The following is a 20,139-nucleotide window of genomic DNA, read 5'->3' on the forward strand; positions in this document are numbered from 1 at the left end:
GTTAGCTAGCCAGCTAGATTGAGAGAGTATAGCTAGATAGATAGATGGATAGATGGATAAAGAGATGGATGCACTGGTGGAGGGATGCCACATAGACACACAGCTAGTTAGCTAGCTAGCTAGATTGAAAGAGTATAGATAGATAAATAGATCAAAATTAAAATGTAAAATAATTGATGTGTATAGGGCCATTGATAAATATAAAATGAGAGATTAAAATGTGAGTGTATAGTATTAATTTATCTTGTTCTATTGAAATTCTAGGTGATTCATGGGACAGTCTAGGATAGGCAATAATAAGCCTGGTGCGCCAGCCTATTCCTTTTTTCGGTTGTCAGTTGATATTTGAAATGATTTGTGTATTTTTCTTTTTTGTACTATGCGTACAACCGAAAATAAACGATTCATTCATTCTTTCATTCGGATAGATAGATAGCTAAATTGAGAGGCTAATCATTGAGAGCGAGACGGATGATGGATGGGAGAGTTGAACGAGAGCTGGATGGCCGCATCGGCAAATGGAAGGACAGATGGATGACAGACACACACAGACATATGTAAACGATGGATAGATGGATGGATGGATGGATGGACAGATCCACAGAGGGATGGACAGACAAAGAAAAAGTAGAAACTTCATTTGGTACCACGTAATAGATCGATCGATAGCTGACAGACAGATTGATTGACAGACCAGTTACGCAAGTCGAAAACAAAACAAAACACTGTCCTCGACACTTGCAACGTGGGAGTTGAACGACAAATAGTTTTTTTTTTCCCTCCCTATAGGTACGACAGCATATATTTGATTGCGCAATCTCCCCTGGCCTCGTTCCAACACACACTAAGCGCTGTTACACAACGCGCCAGATCACAGTGTTGTACTAGCGGCTATTTTTAAAGCTATTGAGGCTTGAGAGCGGGCGCTTGGCCGCCCGTTAAAAGCGTAGCCTTTTGTCTGCGCTTTCAGGTGGGTGGTTTTTAATCAACACGCCGACTCCGGCGTCTGAAGTGGGGGAAATAGGTGACTCGCCGCCTCTCGCCATCTGTCCCGCCATTTGTCCGAAGTGGTCGTGAATTGTTGTTATGCAAGAGGGCCGTTGGTGAACTGTTGATAAAAGCTGGGGGAAAAATTCAGTTCTGTAGTTATGTGTGTGTGTTTTTTTTTTTTTTAAACAATTAGCAGCATGTGTTCTTACAAGAATGAGGCAGCGGTAGTTGTTGCAAAGCCAACACGCTAGCAGACAGTTAACTACCGGTGCAACACAGTAATCGTACGCAATAATCAAACCACTCTAACAGTGTTTTTTTTTTTTTTTTTTAACTTTTTGGGCCGCCATAGTTCTGTGCATTCTCACATTGAGCATTTTTTTACCCCTTGGGATCGCTGTAATAATCGCTTTGCTGAAGAAGATGAGTAGAAATGAGCATTTTTCACCCTCAAGTGCCACCGTATTTTCACTTCTTTGCGCTAAACCAATTTAGAAGTTGACCGCTTTTGACCCTTTAAACCCACCGTAGTTGTGGCTTTATTGCAGTAAACCAGTCTTCTTGTAGCATTTGTCACACTTTTTGTGGCACAGTAATTTTGAGTTCTTAGCAGTACGTTTAATATTGAGCAATTGTCCCCCTTAAGGGCCACCATTTTTGTTGCTTTAGTTCAGTTTGCCATTGAGCATTTTCATCCATTTCCATTTAGGGCCACCATTTTCTACCACTTCTTTTATTATCCAGTCCAATTTTGAGCCTTTTAAATTTGTAGGGTCGCAGTAATTTTTGCTTGCTCCTTTCGCTCGTAGTTTTCAAATCGGCACTAAGTAAGTGAGACAAAACAGACTACTCTTTTTTTTTTATTGTTGTTGTTGTGCTTTGAAATTTGGCCTGGGCCTCTTCCTAGGCTGCATAGGCCTGCATAAACACATTGAAGGATGCAAATGTTCACTTAAAAATTCTTGACCTTTAATTTAACACCTCAAAACCAATCTGTCAGTGTAGGTATGGATATAAGAACAATTCTAAATTGTTTTTAATATTTTGAAAAAAACAAAAAACAGCGAAGCGATCAAGCAAAAGCAAAGGATCCTTCGTATATATCGGTAAAACCAAAACAAGAGCACTATAAGACTGTACTATGAGATCTGTGCTAAGACACTTGGCAAAAAGTGGCGCAAACCAATCTGATAACTGAGATGCGTCTTACCAAATGATATGAAAACAAGGAAGTGAGAAATAAAAAAAGAAAGAAGAAGAAAAAAAGGAAAAAAAATCTGTTTCACCCAGTGTAGAAACGACACGGGCCAGGCCAATCGGTAATTTTAATTGCTTCCCTTTTGACTCTTTAGGGCCACCGTATCCTCACTGCAATGTTTAAGAGCGAAGCTTCAAAAACGACCATTTTATTTCTGGTCCGATGTTGAGATATTTCAACTATGAGGACCGATATAATTCTGACTCGTGTTGCGTAATGTCAAAACGAGTCCTAGTGTCTCCTAACGATAATCCAAAAAAAAAAAAAAAAAAAAAAGTTCATTTTCCTCAGTGTGGGTTTGATGGACATTTTCAGAAGAGGGCATATTTAATGGGAAAACGAGATGTTCTCTCAGTTATTTTGACACTCCCCGACCATTTAGTCTGGCACTTCCTCCCACTCGCGTCTGAGAGAGCGACGGTGTCTGAACAATGGCGAGACGGTTGCTGGTTAGACAGATGGCTCCAGATCGGAAGACCACGCTAAAAGCCAATCACTGTCTGTTCTGTTCTGGCTGCACACCGAAAGAACATTAATTCAGCTGCAGTACATTTATGTAATGATTCATGTTGCGCAATCGCGAGCTTCTTACCATTTTTTAAAATGCCTTGATTGATTTTTTACCGTTGCACATTTTTTTTTTTTTTTTGGGTGCGAGGAAAAGTAGTCTTAAAACACTGAACGGGTTTAACAATTCGAACAGTTTCAGAAACGTGGAAGGAGGTAAATATGTGAAATGTCTCCATTCATTTGGACAGCTCACATGGAAAATTTGTAATTCTGCAAAAAGTGGGATGGTTTGAATTGTTTGAAAAATGTAGAAGGATTCAGGATATTTGCCATATGTCGCCGTACACAATTTGACATAATTTGGAATATTTACATATAACATTAGAATGTTTTTGTGGAATGGGCAATTGCATGGGAATATTGGGGTAAAGTGTGTATTTCTGGAATGTGAAAAATAGTTTTGAAATGTCCTGAAAGAGCTGAAGATTTTCAACTTTAACAGTGTTGAATTGGTTTGGAAAGGACATATTTCATCGCATGTTACATTTGTCAAGTATTTAGCCAACTATTGGTCTGACATGTTGGTGGAGATTATACTAGCTGCACCCGACAGACAGCGTTTTAGTGGAAAAGGGCGCCCTCTACTGTAGAAGAAAATCTATGCACATAATTATATCTTTTGTATAATAAGTATGATGACGTATGAGGCAGAAATTGGAGCATTATTAGCAAGTTATGTATAACATGCAAATTGTCACACTTGAACCAAGTACGCCTGCCAAGAGGACCAAATGGCCTCTTTTAAAAAAAACATAATATATAAAATATAAATGGATGAAATATACAATATAAAATAAATGTGATTTTTTTTTTCCCTATAATAATTAACCACTCACACGCTTAGACACAAAGAAAAGAAAACAAAAATCTTAAAAAAAAGAACTTTTATATTTTTGGGGTATATTGTATATTATATATATATATATATTATATATACATATATATATATATAATAGCACCAATAAACAAAAATACGTCCCATTTATTGCACAAAGGCAACAATGTTGCTTATTATAAAATGCATCATATTTAATTAAAATGATTACGTTCCATTACAATAAAGGTGTCATCAAATTCTGAGTTGTATTTTGTGTTTTGTTGTGACACGTCGAATGGTGTCGCTTCGCACATACAGTACAAGGATGCTGCTCTGTTAATGCTCTGAAAATGCACACAAAAATGCATACATAGACACACAAACTCTCACACGGTCTTACATGCACGCTTGCACTCACAAATGCACGCAAACACACGCACGCACGCACACGCACACACACACACACACACATGGTTTCTTCCTTTAGAGGGAGTCAACACCATGCTGAGTGCTGAATTCTTGGAAGTCCTCAGGGATGGTATCTGACAAGAAGAAAAAGAAGATTTTGCTTGCTTATGAGAAACAGGCTTTCTGGTATATAATCTCGGTAAGGGGACACATTTTGTCCGAGAGGAGACTGAGGGCAGCAAGACAACTTATCTCTTCAGTAAAGCGAAGACTGTGGGGGTTCTAGAAGGCTTTAGTGCTAACGAGTAACAGTGGACAATGAGGCTCTGAGTGTTTATTTCTCGGTAAGGAGACATTTTATTCAAGAGGAGACTGAGGGCAGCAAAGGAACGGACCACTGCAGCAAAGTGGCGGGTGGTGTATAATACAGTTGCGTGTGGGATAAGACCCACCTGTATTTATTTCTCAATAAGGATTTTTTTTTTTTTTTTTTTTTTTTTTCCAAGAGGGTTGAAGGCAGAAAGACGATGGGGCGCGGCAGCAAACTGGAGACTGTGGAGTATAATGTGTCGCTAAAGGTAAGTATTTATTTTTTGCCATTTTTAGCCATGTTTGCTTAAATATCAAAATGTCAAATAGACAAGACAACATGAGGTTAGCATAACCTGAACTGGTCTCCATTTTGCTGCAGAGCTAATTTTCAATTCGCCCAAAATCTCCGCTTTATTGTCATGGTATCTTGTTCAGGTGAATGCATTCAATGCAACACGGTTTTTGCAGTTTTTTTACCTGATTTATGTCAAAAATCTCCGGTCCCCACTTTGCTGCAGTGTTCTGTTGTCTTGCAGTCCATAGTCTCCTCATGGATAAACTGTCTCCTACGTACTGAAGTATAAATACTGGAGAGCCTCGTTGTCCTCAATTGTTGTTATTTGTCAGTGCTACACAGTTTTTTTCAAAGCATCTCAGTGTGTACTTTGCTGCAGAGCTACCTTTTTTCCCCCTTGCCCTCAGTCTCCCCTCGAATAAAAGTGTTCTCTCTTTAGCAACGAACACATGGTGAGAAGCAAATGCCCGAGTGCCACTTTAAGAGCAAGCCAAATCTTACCATTGCAGCGGTATCTCAGATTGGACCAGATGATATTTTCCTGTGAAAAGCAGAAGACGCCCAGTCGGCCCCCCCTCATGGTCGTGTCGATGGTCACGCCCGAGTCGGCCACCAGGTCGGACCCCTCGTAGAAGCGGGCCCTGTCGTGATCCGACAGATTTCCATTCAGCGTCTTAACCACATTCAATATGAGGGAGATATCCACCTCAGATCTGCACTTTTCAGATTGATTCATTAGGTTGAGCTCCGTCGCTAACCAAAACAGCAGCATCCACCACAAAGCGAATACAGAGGCTCAGCAGCATACAAAAAAGAACTGATGAAATGTCAGGTGTTCATTACCTGATGTATCCAACCTGCGGGCGGTGCTGCAGGTACCAGCGGTAGGACACTTTGTCCTTCCAGCCCACGTTGCGGGGGTCCTTCCACAGGAGGCGTACCTGGTCTTGGGTGTCCCCGGTGTGCCACAGGGAGTTCCTCAGATGCTCCCCGGGCCCAGATCGGGATTTGACGGCCTGGCGTTGAGAGGGAGAGATGGGCGGGATGACACCGTTGCTGTGCAAACGCCATATTTTCGCAGCATTATGCTTTGGGCATCTTCAATGTATAGGAAGCGTCCAGTTTAAGTTTATTTTATTTGGATGACATTTATTATGGGTCAGTGGTAAGCTCCCGGGCATTTAACTCAGGTAGGGCATCCAAACAAGGCAGGTGGGCCCCAGCTCCTGGTTTCAGATCGGGAAAAGCACCGTCTACCTGACGATTGGGGAAAAGTCCAACCAACCAACCAACCAACCAACCAACTTACTAACCTAGCAACCAACCAACCTGCCAACCAACCAAATATTCCACCAGCTAGTCAACCAACCAGCTAGCCAGCCAACTAACTACGAGGGGCTAGCCGTCTAAGTACCTAGCTAGCTAATTAACTACTATTTCAATGTATAAATGTCTTGCTAGCCAATTACCTAACCCACCCAAACCCCCGAGCCCCGACTAACCGACAAACCGACTAACTTACAAACCAACCAACCAACCAGTCAGCTAGCCAACCAACTAACTAGCTAGCCAATTAAGTAACTAATGAATGAACAAGCTACTAACCAACCAAGTTTTCCACCAGCTAGCCATCCATCTCAGTAGCTAGCCAATTAACTAACAACTAACGAACAACTGACTGAACAAGATGCCAACCATCCAAACCCACCAACCCAAAAAGCCACCAGCTAGCCAACCGACCTGCTAGCTAAAATAACTAAATGATACCCAACTAGATAGCCGGGCAGCTAGCTATCTCACTAGCAAGCTAACTGACTGATGTACTTGTCCCTAGTTACTTGTCAGAGGTCCTAAAGTGGTTGGCGAGAAAGCACTGACCTTGAGCTGTATGCCGGGTTCGGCCACGGCTCGGAAGGGCGTGGCCTGCCAGTATGTCTGCTCCGTCTGCTTCCACATGACCACGTAGAAGGACGACGAGTCCTGGTAGCCGAAGATGAAGCCAGCGTAGTCGTCGTCCGTCACCGTGTTGACGTGGAATGTCCCCTCGAAGTCGACGCCACTGAAGGCCGTGTAACCTAAAGTCGGGAGCGCCGGGGTGTCGTTTTCTCGTTTTGTTTTACTTTTAAAGGCGTTTCATTTTGTGTCCGATTTTAGGAAGAAGCGTCTTACCCACAGCCAGACCCGGATCGCTGTTCATGGTCTGGACGATTTCCATTCCCTGAGGGAGGAGCGAAGATGTGCTCGATATCGTCGTCCGACATTTTATCACCGTTGCAAGTTTTGCAATTTATTTATCGTAAAGCGGTTAGCGGGCGGTTAGTTTGGATTGATTTCGTTTTGATTTTAAGCTCTCTTACCTGGTTGAGGACCACCCAGTTGGGGTCAATCTGAGCGTCGCCCTCGGGGTCCAGCACCACCGTCTGGTAGGCCCTGAAGTCGGTCAGAGTCACCTCTGCGTTTTCGGGGCAGTTGTCGATCTGGTCGACAATTTTGTCCTGGTCGAAGTCGGACTCGCATATGTCGCCCACGCCGTCATCTGAGGGGGAAAGAATTCCGTTGACGTGTATTTATTTGAATTGCATTTCTTTTTTTCCCAACTCATTTGTTGTCCGCTTCGGTGACATGACTGCGCTGTAATTTCGATGCTCATTTATTAGCGCTTAGTCCGGCCTGCATCCTTCCCAGAATCTGTCCCGGCGGGATGGATTATTGGACGAGGGGGAGGGATGCAATTACTGCTGTGTGCGTGTGTGCTGGCAAGCTAGATAATTGCCATTGACAGCTCATCAATTTGCTTAGAACAGTCCTTTTGTTGCATGTCTTGACACTTTTAGCTGATTTTCTTTCTTTCCTCTTTTGCTTTGAATTACGATTTTGAAGCATATACCGTTCAACTGTATGTTTCACACTTTTTACTTGGAATAACAGAGTTTTTTCCTTCATAGAAAATCCTTGAAAAAAAAGCACCATACCGACTATTATGTTGATTTTTTTTCTCTCCATTTATATATTTTTTTTACTTTTTAAAATGTCATTTTTTAAAATTAAATTCTATTGTATTTTTTTAAATGCTTTTTAATGATAGTATTGTGCATGTTTCGGAGATAGATATTTTTCAAATGTATATTTCCAGTATGAATTTCACATTTTTTTGCTAGTTTATATACAATTATTTATCTTTATTACCATTAAGAATTTTGTTAAATTCAAAATTATGTATCCATTTAAACTGACTATTACATTATTATAATTTCCATTTTTGATTACTTTATTGATTGATTACTATATACGATATAGTAATATATATATGATGGCCACTTTGCTCCTAGTAAAAAAAAAATAAAAATAAAAAGTAAGTTTGGAGCCCTATATTTCTTTTATGTTTTTTTTTTTATTTTTGCAATTTATTTTAATTAACATTTTTTTTAAAACATCAGATTATCCGTTGGTATTATGCAGTATTAGAAATTATTTAATTTTTTTTTCAAGCATACTTCTTAATAGTATTGTATGTTTTTTTTAAGCTATTTTATATCAAATTATTCAACAATTTCCCCTTTATTTTACCCTTCATTTACCCTTTATGCATTATTCTTAATTCTTCATCTTTTTAATGATATTGGGTATTTTTTTTTTTACTCTGCATCATATTATTGACTGATAATGTGAACATTTTACGTGACATTTTGTGCAATTTTGTTCTGCTCTTATAAGATTGTTGCTGCCTGCTCTACAGTGTCGCTTTCTACTCTCCACAATTTTGAGCCTCGGGACTCAGCATGAGTCATAAATGGGTGCAAATAAAAGACGTTTTACCAAAGCCCAAAATTGCTCTTAATGTCACCTGACAAAAGCTTGCAAGCCAGGCCTTTGCGTGTGTGTGCGTGTGCGTGGAGGTGTGCGGCTTTCACGCTAAGAGCACAAACTGTTTGTGATGATCATTTTAGCGAAAGTGACATGACCCGGGCTGCTGTCATCAGCAACGAATTCTCGTTCGACCGTGCCGCTACGTACTGTTGTCGTCGATCTGCTCCGGGTTGGGAACCAGCCTGCAGTTGTCCGGTCCAGGCAGTTTGACGTCCGGGATGCCGTCGTTGTCGTCGTCGTCGTCGCACTCGTCGCCCAGGCCGTCTTTGTCGGTGTCCAGCTGTGAGCTGTTGATCACGAAGGGGCAGTTGTCCTTGGTGTCCTGGTGGCCGTCGCCATCGCTGTTTGTAGTAGAATAATGAACAATAAGAAGTTTGAAGTTTGTTGGTTTTCTTACATTCAAGTGCGATGTTAATGTTAAAAAAATGTCCTTGGACTCACCTGTCCTGGTTTGTGTCACATGAGTCGCCCACAAGGTCGTTGTCAACATCGGACTGAAAGTAGAGCACAAGGATATTACAGTCTGCATGTGCACTGTACATAACCTCTATACTGAAATATGCTATTGGTATATAATACAGAGCTGTGACTCAGTTGAGAAATAAACCCACAAAAACAAAGTAACTTTTTAGCTGTGTTTAGAAATGTATTCCGATAGAGTAATGTATTTTCACTTCATAAAATACTTTTTTAATAGTTTTTCCAGATTTCTCAAAAATTAATACAGATCAGCGATTCATTTGCATAATGATTCAGAATAAGTAAACCTGTCTCACAAAGCTTTTCGTGTTATTTTGGAAGTAATTCCCTTCTTGAGTGTCTATTTTTCCTTGCTGCTATGTATTTTATAAATAAAACAAAGTCGTCGCTTGCGTGGCTGACCTGGTTGGGGTTGGGGATGTCGGGGCAGCTGTCGCACGCGTCTCCCACGCCGTCACCATCGCGGTCCAGCTGGTCTGGGTTTTTGACGAGCTGGCAGTTGTCCAGGAAGTTTTTCAGGCCTGATGACGACCAGATCAATCGATCAATCAATCAATCAACCAATCGTGTCTCATTTATTCTCACAAACACATTGTACCTCCTAAATGATAGCCATTTTCCTGTATAGTATTTGATCTATTTTATGATTTTTTTTGAATGGTGGTCAGGGTGGTTAAGTTTTTTTCTTACATTTTTTTTTTCCCAAATGCAATGATTTTTGTGTGCATTTTTTTTTAAACCTAACATTTAAAAAAAAATCCTTCCCTATTATATATAATACAGTATGCTTTTGTGTTTACTTAAAATATTTTTATTAACATAAAAGAACCATGGTATTATTGGTATGAAATATATTTTTCAATTGTACTTTTTACGAGTGGTGTTCGTTACCACCTTTTTTTTTAGACTGATACTTATAGTTTAGTAGCAAGATTTTTATATTTATTTGACTTGACAAGAAAGTACCATTTCTCTGGCTATATTGTATAACCATATAACACATGTACATTTTTAAAACAATTTAGACGTCTGAGCGCAAGAAGGGTGCTATTTGTAAATTGACCACTAGGACGTGCTGTTGCACTGCACTTGAAGCACACTTTCTCCTGTTCTCCTTTTAAAGTGAATTCATGCATCCGCGGCAGCATCAGCACCATAAAGGTCATAGAGATGCAATGGAGGTGAAGTATTTCCAGTGCCGCGGGGCTTCCAAGACGTAATCACGCTGTTCACTTTGGGGTCAGACGAGGCAGACGCGCCGATAGTCCTAATGTCACGTAAAAGCTAAAAATAGACCACTGCTTATGCAACTCGAACGTCATCGTCGGGCGGTGATGTCGCTTGTCTCTCTTTTGCGTACTCCTAGTGGTTCTCAAACTGGGGTCCCTGAGCTGTAGCTTAGGGTTCTGTCAAATAAATGTTATATGATTTTAAAAACGTGCGTAGGCCAACCTACTTATGGGCACGGGTGCGCCAATAATCATACGAAACCAATGACTGCTCCCAACATTAATTTTTGGGATAACACAAATATAGTAGTAGATTATGAAGGGGTCCTTGGAAAAAAATGAATCAGCTGGACCCAGAACATTTGGGAAGCCCTGGATTACCGTCTCCGTCCTTGTCGTCGTCACAGGCGTCGCCTTTGCCATCGCTGTCCGTGTCCCTCTGGTCCGGGTTCTCCACCAGGCGGCAGTTGTCGCAGGCGTCGCCGTGCGTGTCCTTGTCGCTGTTCCTCTGGTCCACATTGGGCTTCAACCAGCAGTTGTCCTGAAACCCAAAACGCCAAAGTTGCCTCGCTCCAATAAAACGTACGAGAGGCCTTATTTATGCGCGTTGAAAACATGGGCAATGCCCACCTGCTCGTTGGGAATGCCGTCGCCGTCTGCGTCCTCGTCGCAGGCGTCTCCCTGCCCGTCTCGATCGGCGTCCTCTTGGCCGGAGTTTGGAACGAAGAGGCAGTTGTCCTATTGAGACGGCAACAAACTTCAGGAACGGTCGGGAAGACCAATTGCTTTGGTTTGGTGGGTAGGTGGACGGGCCGCCGGTTGGCCATTTGGTCAGTCAGAAGCCCAGATTAGTAGATAGGTAGGGCGGTGATTAGGGAGTATTTCTTTTTTTAGGTAGGTAGGTTGTCTAACAGTTAGTTGGCCGTTCGGTCAGCCTTAACCCAACACTGAGTTAGGTGGATAGGTAGGCGGGAATGTCGGTCGGTAGATTTCATGTCATGTCAGTCTGTTGGTATCCGGTAGTTTGTCTGTTAGCTAGTCAGTCAGTTCATCCGTTAGTTGGTGAGTCGTTAGATTAGTCGTTAGTCTCTCGGTTAGTCAGATAGTCTGTCGGTGTCTTTTAAATGGTCTGTCAGGTTGGTAGATCCAGAAGGTAGGTATACCAGGTAGTCCCTCAGTCCATCCGCTGGTCGGTCAGTAAGTTGGTTAGCTAGCTGGTTTGGTTGTTGGTTAGCCAATTCATCAGTCAGTCCATCTGTTGAGTTCATTGCATGGTCAGTCAAAACTCAGTCACTTAAATAGTTATGAATAGTTATGTATGTCATTTGTTTGGTAGACTGTAGTAATTTAGTTAGTTCGTCTGTGTGTTTGACAGGTAGTTATTATGTTTGTCAGTCGGTCTGTTTGGTAATGGAATAGGTAGGTAGCTAGCTAGTTTGGTGGTTCGTGAGACAAACAGTCTGGTCTTAAAATTACCTTTTTACATGAGGGGTCCTTACACTTGAGTTTCTCGTCAGGATATCCATCAATGTCGGTGTCTTTCCCGCACAGGAATCCGTTTCCAGCCCAGCCAATTCCACACTGAGGACACAGCCAACAATACTTTAGCACGTATGCTGGTGGAGATATGTACGTACGTTCATACGAAAAACGTTCATAAACAGGCGGAACCTGGCAGGAGAGGGATCCGTCCCTCTCGGCCACGCACTGCGCGTTGACGTCACAGGGGTTGGTCAGGCTGTTAGCGCAGCTGATCTCGGGCTTGCAGCCTTTCACCTGGTCGCCCGTGAAGCCCGTCTTGCAGCCACCGCAGTGGTAGGAGCCCTGCGGGGTCCGCAACGCGTTTGCTCACACATCCGCTGCAGCACGACATACCGCGGTGCTCATGTGAAATCTCACCGCCGAGTTTTGACAGATGGAATTGGGGGCGCAGCCGCCGTTGTTTGGTCCCTTGCATTCGTCGACGTCGTCGCACACCTGAAAGAAAACGCAAACTCAAATTTTCTCATCCATTGCCAGTGGACCTCCACCAAGGCCTAGCAAGCCTAAACGTGCCTGCTTTACTTTATAGTATGTATTCTTTTTTTCTTTTTTTTTTCCCAAGCCACTTCTGCTGGACCTGGTGGCCACTTTGCCTCGGCAAAAAATGACTGATTGGCAGATTTCCTTGCTGACTAGAAAACTAGCCACCCCAACTAAATACAATAACAAACTAGCTAAGTGAAAGACCGATTGGTTTACTAACTAACTGACTGACGAGCTGGTAGGCTGACTGAGTGACTGACTGTCTAACTGACTGACAGATTACTGGGCTAACTTGGGGACTGGATACCTACCTTCCTAGCTAGCAAGCTAGCTAGCTAGCTAACCATCAAACTGACTGAGTGACCAACAAAAAGAAAGAACTATCCTGAAGACTAACAGTCAAAAGTCTATCCATTATGGCATCAAAAGTCTCTCTATCATAGCATCACCTACCTGTTTGTTGGTTTGGGCAAACAGCGCTCCTACGCCCTCCACCGGCAGGCCGGTGTAGCCCAGCGGGCAGGCGTCGCAGCGGAAGCCTGGCGCCGTGTTCACGCACTTGACTCCAGGGAAGCAAGGGTTGAACTGGCACTGCAATGAAATGATCGGCAGCTTTGAAGGAAGAAGCACCACTGTATACTGTGAAACTCTTGAACTACACAGAATCCCAGACAAGCTATCACGGTCACTTTCTTTAGAAGCTATTAAAATCTCTTACACTACATTTGAACATAATGTAACATCGTGTAACGCAACCTGAAGGTATGTAACGCAGTGCATTGTAACAATGTACCTCACTAGGCAACGTAACTAAGTTAATGTCACAAAATGTAAAACTGTATAACCTGACACCACACAATATACCGTCACTTCACTAAACAAAGTAATTCATTATACATTCTGTATTCATTACGCAATGTGATCTAACTGGTAACAATGATCCAGAAATAACACGCCTAAACGTAACTTAACCCAATGTACAGGAACAGTAACAACTAATTGGTTTCAATGTAAGATAATGTAGATACTTGAGTGATCGTAACGTAACAATATCACCTTTAATTTAAAAAAAAAAAAATCGACCTTGCATTCAAACTGTAAATTGTGTAAGGTTAATTAAGGTGTCATTGACGCTTTTTGGTGTTAATTCGTGTCATTTATCATCTGCATCAAGTCACCTTCAACCCACTCGATGTGTTTTGATTAAAAACAAATCCCGTTCAACTGGAGGCGCCCTTGTAAACAACGCGGATTTTAATGAACCGAAATGTTAATTTTGCGCCTCACCCGTCCTCGCCTTACATACGCCACGGCGCCTAATTGTTCTGGCTCGCTACGCATGTAATATTCATTAGCGGGCCCACAAAAAAAGCTGAGCGGGCTTAAATTTATTCAAGGTCGAGGTCAAGGGCGGCTCATCTGCATGCCTTGCGTGGAGCGCGACGGAAGGTGACAGCGAGAAGATACCTCGTCCACGTCATCGCAGTTGAAGCCGTCTCCCGTGTAGCCGTCGGGGCAAGGCCCGCACTGCACCCCGTCCGCCGTCTCCCGACACATGCCGTCGCGGAAACACACGCCCGGGCCGCACCTCGGCTTCACCACTTCGGTGCCGCCCAGACCTTGGGACGACAGTCGTCCCCAGTTCAACCGCAACGTTTCAGTCGACGTTGATGGTCATCGGTGCCGGTCTTACCGCAAGCTTGACACTCAGAGATGGTGTTGGTGAGGAAGGAGGTCTCTTTCACCTGCAAACACGCAGGTTAGGACAACAAGGGAGGGGTCCGACGGGGGTCCCCGAGGATTTAAGAAGAAGTTCTTACCTGCTGGATGAGGATGTCTTTCAGCTCGTTGATTACCTTGGTCAACTCCATCATCTGATTGGACAGCTGCTTGGTGTTGACGCCTGATGGCAAGATCATGTTTGACAAACTATTATAGAGGGAAATCAACCCGAACATATTTTTTTTTCATAGAATATGTTGTGTGCAAGCCCACTAGTTGAAATAAGGCATTCTGATAAATATTGCGTTTGTGGAATAAGAGTTAATCCACACGTTTTTAGCCATCTCTGGGGGCGGCCATTTTGTTGCTTCTGTCGACTGAAAATGACATCGCAACTACCCAGGGCTCAGGTAACGACCAATCACGGCTCCGCTTCAGAAAACAGGTCAGCCGTGATTGGTCGTTAACTGGGCCCTGGGTAGTTGTGATGTCATTTTCAGTCGACAGAAATGACAAAATGGCCGCCCCCTGAGATGGCTAAAAACGTGTGGATTAACTCTTATTCCACAAACGCAATATTTATCAGAATGCCTTATTTCAACTAGTGGGCTTGCACACAACATATTCTATGAAAAAAAATAGGTTCGGGTTGATTTGAAAAGTACAAATAACCCAGCATTGGCTTGGTCCCTTTTGGGAGCTATTTCACTCAATTTGGGTTACTTTTAACCCATCAGTTTGAAGAGTGGTAGATCTTGGGTAAGGTTGATGTCGTCATATTACCCAGGGTTTGCACGGAGTCTCTTTGCTGGAAATGGCAGTCTTGCAAAGACGCAACATTCTCAAAGGTGTCTCCGACCACCAGCTTGAGCTCGTGTAAGCCTTCCTGTTGAAGTGCAATAGTGAGTCGACTTTAAACCATCCATAATCATTTTTCAGGGGAGGGCCGGGGGGTCACCCACTTGATCTTTGTTCAGCATGGTTTTCAGCTCCACCATGCCGTAGCCGGCCGGCAAACCCTGGAAGGCGGCGGGGAGATCCTGCACCGTCTCCACCAGCTTGCAGTCCAGATGTAGCTCCAGCCCACCCGGACCGCCCGGCTGCTGAAGACCCCTCAGGTGGAACAGCAGTTTGTGGACGTTGCCGTCTGCCAGCACCAGATTGTTGAAGGTCACCGAGCTCGTCCTCTTGTCGTTGCGCAGGTAGCGCAGCACGGCTAAGGGCGACGGCAGACCGGAATAGCGTGACGTCAACGTATCAGCAAGGGTAAGATGAAACGAGAAGGTGAAATGTGAACAACATGATGTGAGTCACGTTACAAAGTGGATGCAGCGCTATCCGCTACGCACGGCGTCATCATAATCGTAAAAAAAAAAAAAAAAGACACTGGTAACAAAGGAAAATTGATATGTAACAATTGTAGGGTCAAAGAAAATAAATTGCAACATATTCCAGTAATTTTTGGAGCTTGGACGTCATAAATGTAAACTCGATCCAATCTGAAAGGGATTCATTTATGCAAGACTCGACGCATTGAACAAAAAAAAATCAAACAAAAACAAACAAAACAAGCGTACAAATGAGAACTATGGAAATAAGTAGCATTGCGTTTCTGTCCGTGTAATCCGTTTGCCCGGAGACAACATCAGCATTAAAGGTTTATATGATAATTAAAGTCACAAAGGGCATCCACGCGTGCTTGATCGCAGTTATGTAATGCTTATTCAGCGCTCTGATTCATTTATGATGCGCTCCGCAGTAAAGTTGGCACATTTGCATTCATAAACACGCCATCAATGCCTATTTCGGAATGGTTACAAACTGCTACGACGCCAGATTTGTTTGTGTCTGTGTTACTAACTGTGGTTAATGTATAGAGTAGCGATACTACGATTAATCGATTAATCGACAACGAATCGATTGTTATTTTTGGATAGAAACCCGTTCGATTGAGATTTGCCCAAATCCGAAGAATTCCTGCCTCTCAACAGTAAAAATCGACAGGGGATTCCTGCATACCTTTGTTGAGTTTGCCCATCACGGTGAACTCAAAGTACTTGCTGTTGTCCCGCGGGTTGTACAGGCCAAACACGGTGGTGCCGGTCTTGGGCTGCAGTTTGAAGGAGGCCAGGATGAAGGCTTCGTTGGCGCCCTGCTCCACCAGACCGCCCTGCAGCAGGTCGGGCAGGCAGTCGGGCGAGGTGAGCAGATCATACACTGTCCGTGAGGATACAAAAAAAAAACAACAAAAAAAACCACAAAAAGAACATCGGTGATATACCATATGTAATCATATTGATTCCATCACGCTATTTAAACACATTTACCCTTCTGAAGTTTGCAAGGTTAAAATGTAAAGAAAATACATCATATAAATGGAATGAAAAATAATATTTGTTTTTAAGTCTTACATTGCCCCTCCCATACCCGAGTCTCACATTGAAACTTGTTCAAACACACTTTGCCAGGGGAAGTCAACCCAAACATTTTTTTTTTCAAGAATATGTTCCCAGCAGGCCCTCTAGTTGAAACACGGCATTCTGATTAATTTTGCGTTTGTGGAATTTGGAATATAAGTGAAGCAGCAAAATGCACTCGTTTTTAGCCATCTCTAGGGGGGGCGGCCATTTTGTCTTCTGTCGACTGAAAATGACATCATAACGGCTCACAACGACCAATCGCGGCTCAGATTCAGAAAACAGGTCAACCGTGATTGGTCGTTGTTAGCAGTTGTGATGTCATTTTCAGTCGACAGAAGACAAAATGGCCGCCCCCGGAGATAGCTAAAAACGAGTGCATTAACACTTATTCCACAAACGCAATATTAATCAGAATGCCCTGTTTCAACTAGTGGGCTTGCATAGAACATATTATTTAAAAAAACACTTTCACAAAATATGTACTTTTTTTTTTTCAATTAAGCCTTAAAATGCCCCTCCATCATGCTGTAATTATGTTGAAACTTATCTAAATACACATTTTATTTCAGCCCAGCCAAAAACTTACAAATATGTAATAATACCGGAATTCAAATACCAAGCAGCCTTTTCAAGCACAGGACAGGTATTTTTTTTTTAGCATTTTCAGCTTCATACTTTTTTCAACATGAAAAGCTTGAAAAGTCCCTGAATTAAAAATGCAGCTTTCTTGATGTAGGAAGAATTTCCGGCACAGAAAACACAATATCGTTGATTCACTATTACAATATCAATAAAAAAAATACCAATGTACTTGATATATAAAAAAACGTTTTCTTCATGTCTTTGTAGACTCTCAGTCATCGAGCTCATGGTAATCCACAAAAGTTGAATCGAGCCAACTGGACTCGACGTTTTTGTTGGATTTGTTGCCTTTGGTGTCCAAAATGACTCAGCCAGCTACGCTACGAGTCGAACGATATGTTCGACAAAAATATCGGCGATATAGCGGCGCCGCGATAGGTGAGCGGCGCAATCCAGAGGCGATTACAGTATCAAACAAACCAGAAGAGAATGCTGTCGCTTCAAGTCCAAGAAAAGACTTTTGACGTGTGATGGCGTGTGAATCACATCTAAATATGCATGCGAGGAGACGTTTTCAGGGCCGTCGTGGTGAAAATGGCAGACGGAGTACACTTGAGCTCGCAGTTGATCCTTTAATAATGTGTCTTAGGAGCGGGCCAAGTCACTCGAGGACGTGGGGTAGGTGTGTGTGCGCGCGCGTGTGTGTGGGCCGCCATCTGCACACATCATTAATGCATAAGCAGCCGAAAAGCAGACGGCGGAGGCCCTTTATCTCTAGCTGCCAAAATCGCCCCCCCCCCCAAATGCTCCAAAATTGTCCCTCGACCCTACTTCGCACTTGCCTCATCGCCGCCCAAACTTTACATACTGCCTATTATGTCGTTTCCACAAGAGAATCATTTATATGGGCAACTGTTATCAATTCAGTCATAATTTGTGCAGGATAAAAAAAAGGCGCTGAAATTTGTAGAAAAATGGCATAAGGCAAGAGATACGTTTTAACGCAAAAGTTACAGAAAATCAGTGTGGAACTGTTTAGCCAACTGAGAAATTAGTAAGAATTTCTGAAAAAAAGAAATATGGCTGTCACAGTTCATTTTTTAATGTTACAAAAAAAAAGTCATTTGTTGAATTTCAGCAATTAGTAAAAAAAAAAACTTTGGAACTGTTTAACCTGTTGAGAATTTAGTAAGAATTCCCACAAAAAATCTGATGTCATTGGTGGAAAAAATGAAAAATTTAGCAGCCAAAAACTTGAACAACATGGATGGAGCTGTAGACGCTAGTCAGATATTTAGTTGGAATTTGTACAGAATTTGTGCTGATTATTTCCATGATTTCCTATGGGGGGGGGGGGAAATCCAAACAAAATGGATGTCAAAAGGATTCACCTCTCTGAGGGCCCCACTGACGAAAGCCTTGCGTCATGGACTTGTAAAAAAAAGAATGTGCACATTTGTGAGCGGTGATAGAATAATAAAAATGTTTGCGAGTTTGGTCCAGGCGCATGAAGTCTTTGTTCCATAGCCAAAAAGTCCGTTTGAGCGTAATTAACTCGAGCTCCCGTTGAGGCTTCAATATTCATCCGTTAACATCACACACGGAATGGATGATTTCACATGAAACGGTCCCGATTGGAAGTCGGCACACTCCGAGAGGGGAATGACGGACAGCGGCGGAACGTTTATTGGGCTTGATGGAGTTTTCATCCTGCGGACGCCTGAAAGATAGCCCATCGTTCACTCGGGGGAATTTCTAAGCAAGCTCGTAAACTGTAAACACACACATTCGTTGCCTCTTGCAGCCTCAGCCGTTGGGACTTGAAATCCCGCAAAATTCCTGTTCAAAGTGGTCGAATGTAAAATCCAAATAGTCGACATTAAAGTTCTTCGGGGAGCTGGGAGACGATCCTCAATGTTCAAAGCCTGAGCCTGATTAACCGCCTTTGATCAAAGTCGGCAAAAGCCCCTAATTGATTATCCTGACCGATTATCCTGTGGTGCGAGGTGCGTTTCAAATCATTTTTCCTTCCAGAGTTGCTTTGAAAACAATCGGGGCCGACAATTGTAAAAGCAAAGCGGGCTCCACACATAATGATAATCGGGCCAAATGTGAGCAGATTTTCTCTGTTGTTATCAAAGTCAGAAAAAAACTGCTTATCGGAAGTCCTAAAAGATCCTCCTGAGCGATCATCCTGTGACGATAACCTGACACATCCAATAATCGGGCCTTTGCTGACTTTCACCACGAGGGGTCGAAGCGTTCAAATTTGGCCTGATTATCGGTACGTGTGGACCCGCACCATTGTAATTGACACGCAGAGGATTTGCCGTGAAAGTATTTGCAAATACTGAACCGGTTTCACATCGCCGATTGTCGATATTTCATCAAGCAGATCGGGTAGGAAGAATGACTTTTATCCCGCCGCACGCCACAGAATAATCATGGCGACATCTGGTCATCACACCTTTGCTGACTGTGATCGCAAAGGAAAGAAAAATGCTCACATTCGGACCGATGTGCTCCCTTGACGTGTAAAACTGCATTTTTTCTCTCCTGCAGGCTGAGTTTTAAGTGTGTGCATGCGTGTGTGTGTGTGTGTGTGTGTGTGTGACCTGCATGGTCACCATCAAATTGTGGTTGATCACTTCCATGTGTGCAACTGAGCCGGGAGCAAATGTTTAAATAAAAAAAATAAAAAAGCCTGCTTCACTGCAGCTTGGAGATTTGAAACTCGGAGGAATTTGTTTCACTTTTCACAGATCATGTATAATTCCTTGTGTGTTAGCCGTTCCTTCACATCATATTCTTTTTTCTTTTTTTTTTCTCTCTGGGCCTCTGCTTCATCCATAATGCAGTGAAATCAAACAAAAGTGGGTCCGAGTACACGCCGGCGGAGCGGCCCGACCTTTCTTTGCCGTCACGTTTGTAGGAATTGAGGCTGTTAAAATCAAATCAAAGGTAACATGAGGTGAGCTGGTAAATGATTGATCACTCACCTAAAGCCTGGGCTCTCACGTACGTGCAAAGTTGCAGCAGAAGCTGCGAGGCCACCACCGCCGCGCTCCACCGGCCCATGTTGTCGGCGTCCCGCGTCCAACTTTGTGCTCGCAAGTGTCTGACGGAAGCTGGTGAGAGGAGTCGCACCAAGGGAGGGAGGAGGA

General features: G+C 43.0%; 1 protein-coding gene and 1 long non-coding RNA gene across 2 annotated transcripts; one reads left to right on the top strand and one right to left on the bottom strand.

Moving 5' to 3' along the window:
- Positions 1-1,582: 1,582 nt before the first annotated feature.
- On the bottom strand, positions 1,583-20,139 carry thbs4b (thrombospondin 4b). Its single transcript, XM_086052899.1, has 22 exons — positions 19,975-20,139; positions 15,993-16,190; positions 14,936-15,189; positions 14,757-14,859; positions 14,072-14,154; positions 13,945-13,996; positions 13,719-13,870; positions 12,705-12,842; positions 12,126-12,203; positions 11,898-12,050; positions 11,703-11,807; positions 10,857-10,964; positions 10,608-10,767; positions 9,400-9,518; positions 8,959-9,011; positions 8,665-8,858; positions 7,008-7,186; positions 6,820-6,868; positions 6,529-6,725; positions 5,494-5,666; positions 5,152-5,291; positions 1,583-4,177 (listed from the first exon to the last, which is right to left on the bottom strand). Exons 1-22 carry the CDS (start codon positions 20,051-20,053, stop codon positions 4,119-4,121), a joined length of 2,826 nt encoding a protein of 941 aa, XP_085909025.1. The 5' UTR covers positions 20,054-20,139; the 3' UTR covers positions 1,583-4,118.
- LOC147135675 (uncharacterized) lies at positions 14,957-16,502 on the top strand. The gene is made up of 3 exons (XR_015089759.1): positions 14,957-15,091; positions 15,176-15,239; positions 16,057-16,502. It is a non-coding gene; the product is annotated as an uncharacterized LOC147135675 (long non-coding RNA).

Source organism: Filicampus tigris, chromosome 15 (genome assembly GCF_054856515.1).
Source record: "Filicampus tigris isolate MCC_2025a chromosome 15, RoL_Ftig_1.0, whole genome shotgun sequence".
Classification (NCBI taxonomy): domain Eukaryota; kingdom Metazoa; phylum Chordata; class Actinopteri; order Syngnathiformes; family Syngnathidae; genus Filicampus; species Filicampus tigris.

Excerpts from the sequence above, each read along its gene's own strand:
- thbs4b (XM_086052899.1), bottom strand. The coding sequence starts at position 20,053 with ATGGGCCGGTGGAGCGCGGCGGTGGTGGCCTCGCAGCTTCTGCTGCAA. Across the intron at positions 12,204-12,704 it reads TTGCCCAAACCAACAAACAG|GTGTGCGACGACGTCGACGA; the intron begins GTAGGTGATGCT and ends GTTTTCTTTCAG. Across the intron at positions 8,859-8,958 it reads TGTGACACAAACCAGGACAG|CGATGGCGACGGCCACCAGG; the intron begins GTGAGTCCAAGG and ends TACTACAAACAG.